The sequence below is a fragment of the Hibiscus syriacus genome, unplaced genomic scaffold (genome assembly GCF_006381635.1).
Source record: "Hibiscus syriacus cultivar Baekdansim isolate YM2019G1 unplaced genomic scaffold, ASM638163v2 tig00110318_pilon, whole genome shotgun sequence".
In the NCBI taxonomy this organism is placed as follows: Eukaryota; Viridiplantae; Streptophyta; class Magnoliopsida; order Malvales; family Malvaceae; genus Hibiscus; species Hibiscus syriacus.
In genome coordinates, this window is record NW_024062677.1 from 1,045,059 (window position 1) to 1,063,231 (window position 18,173).

Consider the following 18,173-nt stretch of genomic DNA (forward strand, 5'->3'; position numbering starts at 1 on the left):
GCAATCAATCTCGTTGTGATTGTCGTGGCATAATAAACAAGCTGAATGAGCTGCCTTCACTTCTCTCATCTCACTTGGCCTTTGTAAGTTCTTCAACATGTTGGTGATAGCAGCAAGTTGGGCAGAAACCGAATCTTTAGAATCTAGCTCGAAAGCTCCATGAGATTTTTGCCCAACTCCAAGCCTTGTGGATGGAAACTGATAATCATTAGTGGCAATCTTATCCAGTATGTCAAATGCATCTGCTGGTGATTTGTCAAGTAACGTCCCATTTGCCGAGGCATCTAGTATCATTTTCGTGGGTGCGTTAATTCCATTATAGAATATCACAACTTGAGTCCAGTCGTGGAATCCATGATCACTTGCGAAACAAACTTTTGTATCGATCCCAACACTCATACATAGACTCTCCATCGCCTTGGTGAAAAGATGTTATGGCATTTCTAAGATGGTTGTTCATATCGGTTTGATTATGCCATAGCAAAAAAAATTTGCACAAGTCAGCCCAAGACCTTATCGAGTCGGAAGGTAATCCATTGAGCCATGCCCTGGCGTGATCTTTCAAAGAATATGGAAATAACTTCAATTTCAGTACATCTTCATGCACACCTTGTTGTCGAAAGCAGTCACAAACCTCCAAAAATGCCCAAACATGTTGTCTTGCATCCTCATGAGGAGCACCACCAAACTGTCCAATAAAGTCCAACATGTCGAACATAACCGGTTTAAGCTCGACGTGGGCTGCCTGAATCATGGGTACCACAATTCCAGGATCTAGGTCGTCCATGATAGGGTATAAATGATATCGAATAGTATGAGGCCTAGCTATATTCCCAGCATTTGGAATTGCCTCGACATTCTGATCTTCCACTTGACCCATTCTTTTATTTCCAATTTGGTACATATTTGCTTGAGCACATTGAGTATGTAAAATAAAAGCCTGAAAAAGACAAGGAAAATAACAAGTAAAACTATACAAAAAAAATAAACAAGTAAAATACAAATGTCATGACAAAACAAATTAACTTCCAATTGCCAATTCCCCGGCAACGGCGCCAAAAACTTGTCCGCTATTTGTGAGTACTATAAATGGGTGCGGATATGCATGCAAGTATACACAATCGAACAAGTAATAAAGTGATAAGTAGAGTTTTGTCTCCACAGGGAATTGGGGAAGTCAGATAGGGTTTATCAAGGCACTTTACTTTGTCACCTAAGTAAAGTTAGTAATGATATATACAAATGAGAATGTTGTGGCAATATGAATTGACTGATGTGGGAATGGATTATGGCAGTGAGGCAGCAAATGGATATGTCGTGGTAAATTAAAGTGTAATGCATGCAAACAAATTTAAATGCCAAGGTAAAATAAAATTGCAAATGCTAGATTTAATATATAGGACTTTAGCTTTCTCACGCGACAAGCTGCTATGGGCAGTGAGTGATAGGAGTCACTAAGGAAAATCTAAGTCTACTTCTCCGAATAATCTTATCTCTATGTCTCTTTTGCCCGACAGAGTATACTAAGGTGCCCTATGCTATCTCTAGTAAGGGACTCGACAGATTTAAGATGCCCTGGCAAAACCGGTTGGCGTAAACCTGCAGTGATCCTATTGGTCCAGATAACAAGATATGTCTCAGCAATACCTTTTTGCGGCAGCATTAACATCTAATCTATCACTCATGCACAACTTCTTTTAGTCGAATGAAATCCTAGCCTTATCTCTAAGGTAGATTAGGCCTAGTTACTACCTAAAACCCCTTGTTTATGTAGTTCCTCCCTAGTTTCTCTCGAACACTAAGGATATGTTACCTAGGTATTCTCTCGAACCCTAAGAATCTCCTAAGGAATGGCTACTCTCGTAGCTCGTACAACCTTAAGGCATTAAACTCCATAAACAAAACAGAATATAACATATAAAATCAACCATTCATTGAAATAAAACTTAAACATCCAAGTGAACTCCCACCAAATAGGTTTAGTTCATGGTGGGGTCAAAATCAACAAGCACAAAGCAAGATTCATTCGTTCCTTACAACCCAACAATAAAATATAAAAGCAAAGGACTAAGGGGAGGAGAGAAAGCCTTCGACGTGCACTGCCCAATGCTTCCCTCGGCCCACCAAGATCTACTCCTAGCGAACTGGCTCCTCTCGGATGCTCAGAACGCCACTCCCTTCGGCTTGTCAAGGAGAAATGCCACGGCAAGTAGGATTGACGGAGAAAGATGAGACATTCTCTCTCTAACTTTTTAAGCTCAAATATGGGTTGAACCAAAGTCTTCTTCATTGTGGCTTCATCCTCTATTTATAGGGGAAAATTAACCCTAGGACTTGGTGTTAACTATCCTAGAAAACCCCAAAAACCATGGTAAAGTGCTTGGGTGTCGGGCAGAGCATAGCAGTCATCAGCAGGACCGGCGGTTGCAGCGCCGATCCCTCCAGACGTATCTTCGAGGTGGATTTCTCAGACAGAGGGCACGAAGAGTTGGGGGCAGCTGGCTAGAAAATATATTCTTTCACCTTTTTCGTTCTCGAAATGCCAGTCGAACACGGCATTTTCATTTAGCTCAACAATCTCCTTATGTCACAACATTTTCTTTCCTTTTCTCATTGCTTTCAATTCCTGCACATCATCAAACAAACACCTTTCCCATAAAGTAGCACTGATGACAAATTAAAATGCCGCGGCAAACTGAATTCCGCCACATGCAACTAAATGCTTCTAAATGCATCTACATGGTCCTAAATGAGCTCTTAAACATTCAATAACTTAAGTGAAAATGTTCCAAAATGTGACCTTTTTACAGAGTTATCAGACGTCAAAACCACATTCCTTAATGGAAAACTTGAAGAGGATGTGTATATGACACAACCAGAAGGTTTTGTCTTTCCAGGAAATATTGGAAAGGTTTGTAAGCTACAGAGGTCTATTTATGGACTAAAGCAAGCTTCTCAAAGCTGGAATCTTCGTTTCAATGATGCAATCAAAGAGTTTGGTTTTATCAGAAATAAAGATGAGCCTTGTGTTTATAAGAAGGCTAGTGGGAGCATTGTTTCTTTCTTAATCTTGTATGTAGACGACATACTCATCATAGGAAATGATATACCTACTTTACAGTCTGTTAAGACTTGGTTAAGTAGTTGTTTTTCTATGAAAGATTTGGGTGAGGCAGTGTATATCTTAGGAGTTAAGATCTATAGAGATAGATCAAGACGACTTTTAGGTCTAAGTCAAAGTACATATATAGACAAAGTGCTGAAAAGGTTCAGTATGGAAGAATCCAAGAAAGGATTTTTGCCTATGAGACATGGCATTTCTCTTTCGAAGGAAATGTGTCCTTCAACTCCACAAGAAAGAGAACAGATGAATAAGATTTCATATGCTTCGGCTATTGGTTCTATCATGTATGCCATGATATGTACTCGACCAGATGTATCGTATGCTTTAAGCATGATGAGTCGGTATGAAGCGAACCCTGGTGAAAATCATTGGGTTGCAGTTAAAAATATCCTTAAGTACTTAAGAAGAACTAAGGGTAAATTTCTTGTCTATGGATGGGAGGAAGAGCTTTGTATAAAAGGTTTTCAATTTTCACCTTCCCTTCGTCTGCAGCCATCACTCCCACTCGAATCTGGCTTCGTTTGGATCATTTCTGACAATTTGTGTGAACCACCGTGTATTATAACACCTCCGTCGACAAATTCATATCGCCGACAAAATTTTTACTATTCACGAAATTCACTATTCATGTGAATAGTAATGAACAGTAACCTCGCAAAAATTGATAAAATTCACAACCAAAAGCTCTGATTATCAGTTGTTGGGAAATAAAACACGAACGAGTAATTTTCCTATAACCATATTAGTGAGAATGCGAAATAAAAGCGGAAAAATAATACCCGAAATTGATAACGGAGTTCAGCCAATTTTGCCTACATCTCCGGACTACTGCAGATCTTTTACTAAAAGAGAAAATTTACAGGTGTTTACAAAACATTCACTACTCACAAGAAAACTCTATAGTATTGGGAGAAAGAAACGATTTTGGATGATTTTGAAGCTAAATGAGCTAGGGTATTTATAGTTGAAGCTTATGGACTAATATTTGAAAATACCCTAAAGTGCAATGACTAAAATGTAATTAACCATTGCTTAAATTCAAAAAAATGGGCTGCCTAACTTTGAAAAAATAGCAGTCCCATTGAATTCTCTTGCCAACCGCCCCATGTGTTTTTTACTTTCAACAAAAAAACACTCCTACTGCTTTCTGATCATATATCATATATTAAGTACAATTAAAAATATATAACTAAATAGTTTTTTCATATATTATTTATTATATATTTTAAAAATTATAATTTAATAAATAAATCACCTCAAATCAAACCATCAAAATAAATTTAAATTAAAGTCAGAATAAAAAATCTGGCCTAACTTTAAAAAATAAAATTATTTTAAAGTTAAGTTAGAGATGGAATACATTTAACCTTAAAACCATCTTCATTTAGGCTTTGACTTATTTTCGTAAATCAAACTTTACTTCATGTTTGTATTCACTAAACATAAACACATTTTATACATGAAACAGGAAAAAAAATACAAAGGCAAACAGTCTAAAAAAAGTAAAACTTTTGAACAGGAGAATAGCATACTGCATACATCAACTATTTTCTCCTTATATATTTTAATGCAGTGTAACACGACAGAAATCTAATGTTTAAAAGGTGGCGAATCAAATAAAGGAGGCAGCAGAAATGGTGGCACGAAACCAGTATCTGGTGCTGATGGAGTCGATGAAAATGGAAATGGCTGCTCATGGATAGTTGGGATTACTGGAGGTGGCAGAAAAACATTTGGTGCACTTGATTCAATGGGTGGTGCAAATGTAAAGGGTGGTAATAGGGGGTCAGGTGGTGAAGAAAATATTGGCACTAGACGTGTTGGGACAGTCACATCAGACGGTAAATCTTGTGCTGGCGGCGAAAATATTATGGGCAGAAACGGTGGTGTTGGTTGAAACATGATTGGTGGCAAGTTTGGCTCTGTTGGTGGGGAAAATACGGGCAGAAGTGGCGTTGTTGGTGTAAATTCATCATCTGGAGGCATGTTAGTCTCCGTTGGAGTAGCAAATACGGGCGGGAGTGGCGTTGCTGGTGTAAACTCATCGTCTGGTGGCAAGTCTGGCTCGGTTGGTGGAGCAAATACGGGCGGTAGTGGTGTGGTTGGTGTAAATTCATCGCCTGGAGGTCAAAGTATTGGGAGTAGAGGTGGTGCTGGTGTCGAATCAGGCTCTGGCGGAAGGAAAGGGTTTGGTGGTAGTGATAAATCTGGAATAGATGGGGTGACCGGAGGAGTTAGCCATGGAAATATTGGCGATGGAGGTGGTGAAAGAACTAGCGGCGGTGGTGAAAATACAAATGGTGGTGGACTTTCTGTTGGTGGTGGTGGTATGGCACTAATGGTGGAGGCGGTGAAGGAAATGGTGGTGGGGATGAAGGTGGTGGAGCAGAAGTAACAGGTGGCGGGGAAGGTGAGGGAAGTAAGGGTGTGGTGATGAGACTATTGGAGGAGGGGATGGTAATAAAGGTGGTAAAGGCGGTGGCAATGGCGGAGATCTCCTACGCCTAGGCAGAAAGGGGTTGTCCGGAGAGGCAGATGTTGAGAAAGGCCATTGACCACAGGTTCCAAACAGGAACTTAAACAACGGATCACAAGATGTTCCTCCTCTCCTCCCACCATCGCCGCCGCCGCCGCTGCCACTTCTTCTTCTTAGTTCTTGTTGTGGGCCTCTATGGTGGGAATGTGACCTGGCCTCTGTATCACTTTGGGTGAACAAAAGCAAAGCAAACACTATGAAAACGATGTTTTTCATAGCTGCTTCATATTTCCCTCATCTTTGGTTATTAGTTTTACTTATATAGAATGCATGAAAGTGAGATGTGATTTTAACGAATGTTTATTACAAGTATGGTCAATTTGACTTTTCCCTTTGGTGATTAAAAAGAAAATGCCTTGAACTTCACAACTTCATGGTCTGCTTCGAAATTTGGGAATGGAGTTATTAATCCAGTTGGGTTCCAATACGTGCATGCATGCTTGCAGTAGTATTAAATTTGCCATTCTTCTTACATTTCTTTCTATTGGTTCTCTCAATAGGCAACCCAGCTAACTAAGATTTAGCCTTTTTGACATTTCGTTTAATTTTTCAGTCTGCTTAAACTATGCTTATTATCTCACTAGTCTGTTCATTTCGTTATTTCAGTCTATTCAGTGTTGAATTTATTCTTTTAAATTTTTAGGATAATGAATTTAAAAATCGGTGCTTTTATCATATATATTACTAATCGATACGACTAATAACTTAAGCTGCGCAGCAATGTAAACTTGGGTTCCCAGAAAACTAATAGATTAGGGTTTGTTCTAAATACTAATAGATTTTTTTAAAAAAAAAGAGTCAGATTTAATATATTAGCTTTATTAAATATAAAAACATGTATTTGCATGTTTATAGCTAAGTGGCAAAGTAATTGGAAAACACATTGAACCTGCACTGCATGATGCATTCATTTGTAGTAATAAATAGAGTGGATAAGATTGAAGCGAGGAAGGACAGACCAGCTAAGCAGAGTTACGATTATCAATAGATGCAGATATTACGTAACGAGACAAAACGAAATGGTTTTTTCTTATAAATGCAAAATGGATAGAAACTAGAAAGCCCTGATTCTCCCTTTTCGGGCTACATTATTTCCTTGGGTACAATCAACAAATTATTTACCTAAACTAATTGCAATTCTAATGTGATTTTGAAGTGTCAGATTATATGAGGGGAGCAATTGGACCTCAAATGCAATGGAAGATCATGCGGCATATATAGCTAAAGATCTCATCCCTCATTCCATTTGCCACTCTTCGCCTCAGTATGTTTATACCTTTGAATTTATGTGAGTAGAGATAGAACGAAGGGACGGATAAAAATGGTTGTTTTCTTATAAACTTTTAAGTTGTTATATATTTCAAATTTATTATAATTTTTATTGATAGTCTATTTTTATTCTAAAAAATTTATAAATTTATCACTCTTAAAATTTTGAGTTTATTTTTTAACATTAGATTTTGTGTTTGTCTTTAAGAATTAGTACATGACCGTATTTGCTGCCTCACCTCAGGTTGTTAGGCTGGGATTGACTTTGCTGCCTAGTCACTATTTAATATATATTATTACAAGTTCCTATTAGGGGATATTAGGGTTTAAGCAATATTATGGTGTTGTTTCGTTTACTGCTCAAGTGGTCTACATTTCTGCATTGCTCTACTATTTTTAATATGCCGTTCTCTTATTTAGGAGGATTTGACACGTTTTATGTACTCTATGCATAGGCTTTTGTGCCTTTGAATTTTCAATAGTTTGCCTGTTAGGAATAATTGCTAGCTCCATAAAAGTGGGCAAATTTAGCTTCTTTGGCGTAGAAACCAGCAATTTGTTCTTCCTCCTCTTCAACGAACAAAAAAATAAGTATAGCGTTTGAGTTATTTTTATGTTTTCCCCTTAGTTTTCTAATAGTAGCTTTGATTTTTGGATCAAATTGGCATGCATTTGTTCCTCAAAGTGACAGCTTTTTCTGCAAGCCTTCTTTGGGTATTTTTTTCCTATTGGTGTGTTAGTATAGTTACCTATGCTGGCTATGCTAACAAAAAAAAGGTTCCGTAGCTGTTATCAAATATCGGTTATTGGAAGATGCAACAAACGGTTTCCATGAAAGTAATGTTCTGGGTGAAGGCGGTCGTGGACGTGCTTATAAAGCTTGCTTCGATGAGAAATTTCTTGCTGTCGTGAAAAAAGTAGACGATGTAGGAGTGGAAGCTGAAAGGGAATTTGAGGTAATATTTTGTGCCTGACTGAAATACATTTGGATATCTATAGTCTATGGCATTTGATATCTTTGCTGGTTTTATTGAAATATGCAGAATGAGGTGGACTGGCTGGTCAAAATCCGGCATCAGAATATTGTTTCATTGTTGGGTTGTTGTATCCATAGTGAATAGGTTACTTGTATATGAAATGATGCAAAATGGTTCTTTGGAGAGTCAGTTACATGGTATGTATAAACTCCTTTTCTCGATTCCAAAGACAAAAAAAAAAATAGTAAAAGTTAGTGGAAGTGGATAAAGTTTATCCTTTGATCTAATTTTATTGTTGGGACATTATAGGACCTTCTCATGGATCAGCTTTAACCTGTAATTTACGAATGAAAATTGCAGTTGATGTTGCTAGGTGAATTTCATAGCCAATTCTGTTCTAATCTCTTATTCTGATCCAATGCATTTTTGTTGTTAAATTGGTTTGGAACTTTTTTCGATGATCTCTGATAGAGCATTAGAATATCTTCACGAGAACTGCAATCCACCAGTTGTCCATAGAGATATAAAGTCATCTAACATCCTTCTCGTGCCAGCATACAAATTCGGAACATGCAACTGTGATTCCTTGAATTTGATTTTGCATGTGCCCTTCTTTGCTACAAGATTGATTAAGTAACTTCCCTCATTGCTTTTTGTTGAAGTATGCTGCAGTTGCTGGCTTTCCTGTGTGTGTGGCTGATGCATGAGTGGATGACTAGTTCACACTTCCATAGTTATTTCTAGATGCAAGAGTAACTAAGTTCTGTTAAGCTGCTAGTTAGTTAAGCTGTTAGATAGTTTGCGTTTCTGTTATAATAGGCAGTTAGAGTTCTTGCTAACATACGTGTAATCTTGGCGGATATATAAGGCGTGTAAGGGTGATGATTTGAAATGAGAAAGAAAGCATTTTCTTCCACTCACTCTACTGAGTATAACACGAGCCTCGAGCTCTTTCAATATGGTATCATTCGCTACTACGTCCTAGGGTGCGTTTTCGCTGTTCATTCTCTTCAATGGATCAAAGTGTTTCTTCTACAGCCACATCAATGGAGTTCTCATCCAGAAACACCAAAGTGTTCACCAATAAAAGAGTGAACGTGGTTCTTGATGAAACAAATTTCCTGCTTTGGAAGCAACAAGTGCTACTCACTGTAAGGAGCCACCGTCTCGAACGAATGCTGAATGGCACAATGCTGCAGCCTCCAGAAACGATTGTTGGTGAAGAAGGAATTGCAATTGTGAATGAAGAACATGAAGAATTCTTGGCTCAAGACAGTGCGTTGGCTTCTTGGCTACTGTCAACAGTTAGTCCCCACTTGCTTCCTCAATTTGTTGGTGCTGAAACGTCTTCTCAGGTATGGAGCAAAGTCTTGCAATTCTTTGCTAATCGTTTTGCTACTGCCATCATGAGTTTACACTATAAGCTCCAATCTCTTAAGAAATGAGGAGATAGCATGCAAACTTACCTCACAAAGGTAAAGGAGGTTACTGATGCGTTGAACTCATGTGGTAGTCTTGTGTCAGTAGCTGAACATGTTGCGACCATTCTCAAAGGGCTCACAAGGGAATATCAGCCCTTCATAGCAGTTATATCTGCTATGCGCGACACATTGTCGCTTGACAGCATTGCACAATGCTTGTTGATGCTGAGACTCAACTAGAAGGTTTTGATTATCAACCTGACTCTCTACCTATCAGTGCAAATCTTGCACAAGCGAAGGCTGAACCTGAGCCTCACAAGAACCGTGAAAAGCAACAGTTTCAGTCAAATAATTCATCTTACACGCGTGGGAGATCCCGTGCCAGAGGAAGAGCTCGACCTAAAGTCCAGTGCTAGCTGTGTGGCAAGAATGTACATCTTGTTAGTCAGTGTTGGCACAGATTCGATGAAGACTTCTCAGGCATAACGATTGATGATCACAACGCTGGGCTTGAGTCTTCAAAAGTATATTATGTTTTAAATGGGAATAATGAAAGTACATGTACATATTGCAATCACAGTGGCACGTATCATGATGACAGCAGGAATGCTGGGAGAGGTCAAGCACATGCAATGTTTGCTGGCCAAGATCAGTGGGTAATTAATTCTGGTGCAACGCACCATGTTACCTCCAATGCATCCTCGATCACGCATCACTCAAACACTACCAATCCTGGTAAGTTGATGGTAGGAAATGGTGAATCTCTACATGTTCATTTGGTCGGTAAGGCTGAGTTGCCTGCCCTATCACGAACTTTGTCATTGAGCAACATTCTTCACGTTCCTTCAATAACAAAAAATATACTTTCTGTCTCCAAGCTTGCTAGGGATAACCAAGTGTACCTTGAGTTTCATGCTAAAACGTGCTATGTTCGAGATGAAGCCACCAAGGTTGTTCTGCTGCAAGGTGAAGAATGCAATGGATTATATACTTTTAAGTCTAGTAGGACTCAACACAAAGATAGTGTTACTGAAGTACAAGCTGCCATGGCTTCCCCTACAATGACAAAAATCTGGCATAGAAGACTTGGCCACCCTACTTACGATACACTAGTCAAAATTTGTAAACAAATAGATGTAAAAACGTTTCATGATGTTAATAAGAGTTGTATTGCATGTCATTTGGGTAAAAGCCACAAATTACCCTTCCCTCGATCAGACAGTGTGTACAATGAACCTTTCGAGCTGGTTTACTCTGATCTATGGGGACCCCCCACATATTTCATCCAATGGATTTATATTTTATGTATATTTTGTTGATGCTGCTACTCGATTTACATGGCTATACTTGCTAAGGTCAAAAGCTGAGGCTATAACTGCATTTTTGCTATTCCAGATACTAGTTGCTACGCAGTTCTGGGGAACGATTAAAGCTATACAAACCGATTGGGGGAGAGTTTCGACCCCTGACTGATGAACTAAGTAAAGCTGGAGTTATTCACAGACTCACCTGCCCTCACACTTCTGAACAGAATGGAGTAGTGGAGCGAAAGCACGGGCACTTAGTTGAAACGGCCCTGGTGCTGCTTGCTCAGGCCTCCATGCCCATCAAGTTCTGGTCGTATGCCATTCAAACCACGGTACATCTCGTCAATCGACTTCCAACAAAAGTGCTACTTGGTAAATCTCCGTTTGAGAGACTATAAGGGAAGGTACCAGATTACAGCAGACTAAGGGTATTTGGATGCAGATGCTTTCCTCACCAAAGACCATTCTTGCATCACAAACTCGAGTTCCGATCCCAACTGTGCACTTTCTTAGGCTACAACATGAAACATAAAGGATTCTTGTGCCTAGCAAGAAATGGGCGTATATACGTTTCCAGACATGTAATATTTAATGAGAATATCTTTCCTTTTGCAGGTAGTTATGAAAAAATCCTAAAGCAACCTCAAGTGGAAAGTCATCTTGATCGCTTGAGTTGGTCACTGACATCACAAGGTTCAAGTTGTTACAACCCGAAAACGACAGGTTGTCCTCGGGTGCTAACAACAACAGTCCATCAGGCAGCAGCAGTCCATCAGGCAGTATACAAGCTACAGATAATAGTCGTGCTATGGTGGAAACTGAGGTGATTCCTGAAGCACCCATAGTGAATACATATGAAGATAACCAACACGAAATTAACCCTGAACAACATGTGGAGAGTTCAGCTGAGAATGATGATGCTGACGCTGCAACCAGTCGTGGTAACAATCACCCCATGATGAGTCACAGTCAGTGCGGGGTGTTTAAACCTAAAGTGTACATATGATCTGTTGATGATGATGTTCCATGTAGTGTGCATGAAGCACTTTAGTCACCAGACCGGAAAGCAACAGTTTATGAAGAATACAATGCCCTACAGCGCAATGACACCTGGGAGCTCACTAAACTACCAGAAAGAAGAAAGGTGATCGGTTGTAAATGGCTTTTCAGAATCAAAAGAAATCTCGATGGCTCTATCCACCGCTATAAGGCGCGATTAGTGGCTAAAGGGTTCTCACAGATTCCAGGTTATGACTTTAGAGACACATTCAGCCCTGTCGTTAAGTTCAACACCTTGAACGTCATTCTGTCATTAGCTGTAATGAACAACTGGACTCTAAGGCAAGTAGATGTGAACAATGCCTTCTTGAATTGAGATCTTCAGGAGGTAGTCTTCATGCAACAGCCACCAGGGTTCGAACAAACTGCTTCTGATGGTAGCAAGTTGGTGTGTTGCTTAAAAAAGCGCTATACGGGTTAAGGCATGCACCAAAGTGCTGGCAAACTAAGCTGCGAGACAGTTTGTTGAGCATTGGCTTCAAAGAGTCTCGAGCTGATGTGTCTTTGTTCATCAAGAAAGAAGGGATGCACTACATATACTTGCTAGTATATGTTGACGATATCATAATCACGGGACACTCGAGTGTTGAAGTGGATGAGGTGGTTCGGCTGTTGAGTAACAAATTCTCATTAAAGGACCTAAGCCAACTCTCGTATTTTCTAGGGATCGAGGTCAAACGAACTAGTGAGTTCTTAGCACTATCACAGAAGAAATCCATCATGGAGTTCCTTGAGAAAACAAACATGCTGAAAGCAACTGCAACACAAACCCCTATGGTAGCAGCCACCAAGCTGCGCTGTGATGATGGAGATCCTGTTGCTGATGCTCGTTATTATCGCAGCATTGTTGGAGGGTTGCTGTACGTGTGCCATACCAGACTTGACATCACATTTTGTGTAAACAAAGTTGCTCAGTTCATGCACTCCCCACGACAGTCACATATGGCTGCAGTTAAACGAATCCTACGTTATTTGGTTGGTACAATTAACTATGGGCTAGTGTTCACTGCTGCTGGAACTAGTGTTAAGGTTGTTGCCTTTGCAGATGCGGATTGGGGTGGTAGCCTTGATGATAGGAGGTCAGTGTCTGGCTACAGCGTGTTTGTTGGAAATAATTTGGTTGCCTGGAGTTCGAAGAAGCAAAAATATGTATCACGCTCGACGATGGAGACTGAATACCAAAGTGTTGCTTACACTGCAGGAGATGTAGTTTGGGTTGGAGCTTTGCTTACTGAACTTGGGATATGTCCGAGAGAAGAGCCTGTCATATGGTGCGACAACACCAATGTCGTAGCGATGAGTACGAACCCGGTGTATCATGCTCATACCAAACATGTTGATATTGATATACATTTCATACACGAGAAGGTTGCAGCAAAGCAGATGCGAGTTAACTATGTCCCTGCTGCACATCAAATTGCTGACGGGCTAACTAAGCCATTGGCAAAAAATGCATTTGAAGAGTTTCGTGCAAAGCTGTGTGAAGTTGTGCTGAGGAGCAGGAGAGAAAAGAAAGCAGGAAGAATGTTGAAGTATACTGCAGTTGCTGGCTTGCCTGTGTGTGTGGCTGATGCATGAGTGGATGACTGGTTCACACGTGCATGGTTGTTTCTAGATGCAAAAGTAACTATGTTCTGTTAAGCTGTTAGATAGTTTGTGTTTCTGTTATAATAGGCAGTTAGAGTTCTTGCTAACATACATGTAATCTTGGCGGATATATAAGGTGCGTAAGGGTGATGATTTGAAATGAGAAAGAAAGCATTTTCTTCCACTCACTCTACTGAGTATAACACGAGCCTCAAGCTCTTTCAATACTTTTTAAGTGAACGTTTCCTTGGGGGATCTGATGCAATTTCATTGTGCCATGAAAATGCCTTTTTGGTAGAGTTTTCTGATGTTACAATGTAAAGTAACGTAGAATTTATATTTTCAATTTGAACTTTGAAGTGGAATCCACATCACTTGAAGGAGGTGATGATCTGTCCGCTGTCGATGATAACTGAACTATGCAAGGAGCTTTGCCTTTTCAAGATGATGAAGGTATTGTCCAAGATTCATCTTTCGGAAACATCTCAATTGCTTGTTTGTTTATATGATACGGTCATTCCTAAACGGCTAAACCCCAAAACCTTTCATCAAGAAAATATTATCTTTTAAGCCAACCGAAGTCATATTCAAATGCCTTTGACAGTCCTCACCAAACTTCCAGGGAAACAACCATCAGCTTAGATGCGAACAAATCTAGGTTTTAGATGCTTTTAATTACTTCTTATAAATTACTGTGAACATATCTGTCTGGTTGGAAGGTCAAAACTACAGTATCCAGCAAGCAAATGATGAAATAGGATGCACATGTGGAAAAGGTGGAGCATTTAATCTTAATGAATTGTTAAATATGTTCTTAGGAAAGTAAAATATATGACGCGTGCGTAAAGTCCGAAGTAGCCAGAGACTTTTCAAATACTCCATATTAATATGCATTCCCATATAGATTTTCATTTGATTTAAGTTCCACTCAAATATTGAACTGCCAAAGAAAGACATGATAAGTTCATTAGAAATATGGTTGAAATTTCCTACCCACTATATCCCTTAGTACCAGGAAATATCACCCACTCTTCTTTTCCAAGTAATACATTTAATCAAAATTTATATTAATTTGACTAAAATGACTTATTTTAAATTAATAATTAAATAATCTGCATGTGCATCGTTGATGTTGAAAATTTTCATTTTAAGTTATACTATTATTATACACGTTAATCCCATTAAGGCAGACTTGATGGGAATTAAAACATAAAAAAATACAACCTTCGCGATTGTCAGATTACTTTTATCCCAAAATAAATCCAGAATTTGAAATATTTTTTTACCTTTGGAACATTAATTTGAACATATATGCACTGATTTTTGAATTCCAAATCAATAAGGCAGCTGGTTGGTTTCCAAGATGAGTGAAGTACAACCTTAGTTAAAAAGAATCTTTAAACTAATTAAACAAATAAAAGATGTATCCTATTTCATTCTTTAATTTTCTTAAACAATCTGCTTTAGTTACTTGACAAAGATGTCCAAGGATCGGTCTAATCAATTTACGAATAATATTATCATTGTATACTTATTTGTTTAAGTTTACCTTACACTAACTTTTAAAAACCTTACATTTAACAACTTTGAATCTCAAATTCTATTTAATTTTGTGAAATTACATCTATGTGGCAAATATATAAGAATAAATTAATATGTCACATCAGATTTTCGTAATGTGGGTAACAAAGAAGATTAACTATTATCAACAGAGATTGATTCAAGTGATAAGTAGTTTGATATTGTTTAAGCAATGTCTCGAGTTCGAGTCCTTGTGTATGCAGAAAATATTTGCTGTGAGACTTACCCACCAAAACTATATGTGCAACTGGATCAGTCTAGATTAATCAAGGCGAAGCCTTAAAACCATGAGGGCAACAAAAAAAGTTTTTAAATTCTATTACAATTAAAAAAGATCAATGACTGTTTTGCAACATTTTAAATTTTAATAGTGAAAAAAGAAGTTTATGCAAACTTTAGTGACCATTTATATAGTTTACTTTTAAATGTATTTGATCCAATATTAAATCAAATATATTATGTAGTTGAAAGATTAGATCATATTAAACTCAAGTCTTGAGTAATAAATTAAAATCCATCTTATCTATGAAATTATAATTAATTACTGTAATTCAACGTGACAGAGCTCGAGATACCTATATCTATGGAACATGTCTATATGCATATGGAAACGTATGCCGTAGGAGAACAAAGCAAACAATAACAAAGCATGAGAAAAGCGTTGTTCATTTTATTAATATTAATGAGAAAAAAGAAGCTAAAGCCAAAGTTGGTGCAACACCTCATGATAATGATGTTTTATCAATTTGCACCATCTTCCTCATTATAAATTAAAGGGACTTTCTCTTTAAATCTGTCACTCAAACCCTTAATTCCATCGTATCAGAAGAAAACAAAAAAAAAAAACAAAAGCTTACACCAAATTAAATACAATGTCTTCGAGTTCCAATGCTCCAGGCTTTGATTATAATCGATGGGTGATTAACATCCGTCGAACACTAGAGTCAGAGCTTGAAGACGACAATGAGATCCCCGTTAGTATTTTCAATGTCCCCAAAACCCTTTTATCATGCGATCCAGATGCATACACCCCACAGCTGGTCGCCATAGGTCCTTATCATTACTGGCGTCCCGAGCTGTACGATATGGAGAGATATAAGATCGATGCTGCCAAAAGAACACAGAAAAATCTCGTCAACAATCTCCAGTTCGATGATCTCGTCGAGCAACTTCAGAGGCTGGCGCCGAAGATCCGAGCGTGTTACCACAAGTTGCTCGACTTCAGCAATGAAACTTTGTGTTGGATGTTAGCGATTGACGCTTCCTTGTTGCTTGAGTTCCTTCAAATCTATGCCATGAAAGAATGTAAGATGCTCACCAGGGTTTCTTCAAGGATGTCGCATTTGGTTGATTATGCAGGTCGAAAATCTGCCCATAACGCGATTCTCAGAGATATAATGATGCTGGAGAATCAAATTCCTCTGTTTGTGTTGAGAAAGATGCTGGAAGTTCAATCCGCATCGCTTGAACGAGCTGATGATCTGTTGCTGTCGATGGTAACGGGACTATGCAAGGAGCTTTGTCCTTTCAAGATGATGAAGGTATTTCCCAAGATCCATCATTTGGAAACATCTCACTTGCTTGATTGTTTATATGATATGGTCGTCCCTAAGCTCCAAATTCGAACGATTTCCGAGATATCCGAGCTTGAAGATCCAAATGAAGCCATGAAATGCACACAAGGTTCATCCGAGGACGACCCTGGTTACATTAAGAAACTCCTATGTGCCACATGGAAAATGTTATCAAAGATAAACAAAGGTCCACTACGTCTCATCAAGAAAATCTTAACTTCAAAGCCAATCAGATTCATATTCAAATTGCCTTGGATAATCCTCACTAAACTTCCAGGCTTTTCAATCTTGAAACAACCTGTGGAGCTTTTCCTCAATGGAGCAGACAGTGAAGACAGCAAATCAGAAGAGGGTTCGGGCGGTGCTGACAAGCCACCGCTAGTGGAAGAGATCGCAATTCCTTCAGTTACTGAACTTTCAGACTCCGGGGTTCGTTTTTCGGCCACCACAGGCAATATCTCAACCATTTGTTTCGATTCCAAGAATTGCACTTTGCACCTTCCGACCATCAGCTTAGATGTGAACACTGAGGTGATCTTGAGGAACTTAGTGGCGTACGAAGCATCGAATGCTTCGGGGCCATTGGTTTTCACTCGTTACACTGAGTTGATGAATGGGATCATCGATACGGAAGAAGATGTGAAGCTGCTGAGAGAGGGGGGGATCATTTTGAATCACATGAAGAGCGATGGAGAAGCGGCTGATCTTTGGAACGGGATGAGCAAGTCAATCAGGTTAACCAAAGTGCCTTTCCTTGACAAGACGATCGAAGAGGTCGACAAATATCACAATGGACGATGGAACATCAAAGCTAAAAACATGATGAAATCTTATGTGTTCGGTTCTTGGCAGATTCTCACTTTTTTTGCTGCAATTTTTCTCTTGTTGTTGATGTCACTGCAAGCTTTTTGCTCGGTATATAGTTGGAGTCGCATATTCAATATCGACACCAATGCCAGCGACTGAGTTCAACTCTTTCACTCTCCCAGTGTTTTCTTGGTTTTTTCTCCCAAAAATAAACTATTTAGATCGTTTGGTATAATTTTTCTTGAGAGGTGTGAAATTAAATTTTAGTATTTACAATGATTTCTTCATTTATTTATTTTTCACTTCTCATTCTTATGTACTGTGTTAATAATAAAAAAATAAAAGAAAAAAGTTTGGTTTGGTGTGCATTTAAATTCCTTTTCTTTTCTTTTCATCCAAGGTATAAATAATAAATGCTAATTTGTAACGATGACGAATCTGTTGGCTTGTCCGTTAATCATTTTACGTTGTTTCTTTATATTCTAAACAAAATTATCCTCTCGGTTCCTTCTTTTATCAATTCGAAGTAGATTCTCCAGCTATCGCGCTTCACAACAATCCAAGTGCAAAGTACTACTGTGTATTTTACATGTTTAAATAAATAAAATCATATTATATGCAAAGTGGGTTGTCCACATCCAAAAGCCTTAACTACTAATATGCTTTACAGAATTTATGCCTAAGATTAAATTAATTTTATGTGCGTTTGGTTCGTGGAATATTACATTATTAGAGAATATTTTTTTCCGGAATTATATTCTCACGTTTGGTTCACAGAATCTTACATTACCGAAAATACTCTTTTTCTAATAGTAGCATTTTTTTATTAAAATTTTGAGAATGTCATTACCTCCAAATTCTTAGGTAATCTTACATTCTCACCGCTTTGGACAAGAATACCATTTGACTAAAGAATTCTTTTTATAATGAT

At 38.5% G+C, this 18,173-nt stretch overlaps 2 protein-coding genes across 2 annotated transcripts; both read left to right on the forward strand.

Moving 5' to 3' along the window:
- The first annotated feature begins 5,024 nt into the window (after positions 1-5,024).
- Positions 5,025-5,519, forward strand: LOC120117019 (keratin, type II cytoskeletal 2 epidermal-like). Its single transcript, XM_039137366.1, has one exon. The coding sequence runs from the start codon at positions 5,025-5,027 to the stop codon at positions 5,517-5,519; it is 495 nt and encodes a 164-aa protein (XP_038993297.1).
- A 10,188-nt stretch (positions 5,520-15,707) lies between these two features.
- Positions 15,708-17,401, forward strand: LOC120117020 (putative UPF0481 protein At3g02645). The gene has a single exon (XM_039137367.1). The coding sequence runs from the start codon at positions 15,734-15,736 to the stop codon at positions 17,399-17,401; it is 1,668 nt and encodes a 555-aa protein (XP_038993298.1). The 5' UTR covers positions 15,708-15,733.
- Positions 17,402-18,173: the final 772 nt, after the last annotated feature.

Bases quoted from the DNA above. Each gene is read 5' to 3' on its own strand.
- LOC120117020 (XM_039137367.1), top strand. From the start codon at position 15,734: ATGTCTTCGAGTTCCAATGCTCCAGGCTTTGATTATAATCGATGGGTG.
- LOC120117019 (XM_039137366.1), top strand. From the start codon at position 5,025: ATGATTGGTGGCAAGTTTGGCTCTGTTGGTGGGGAAAATACGGGCAGA.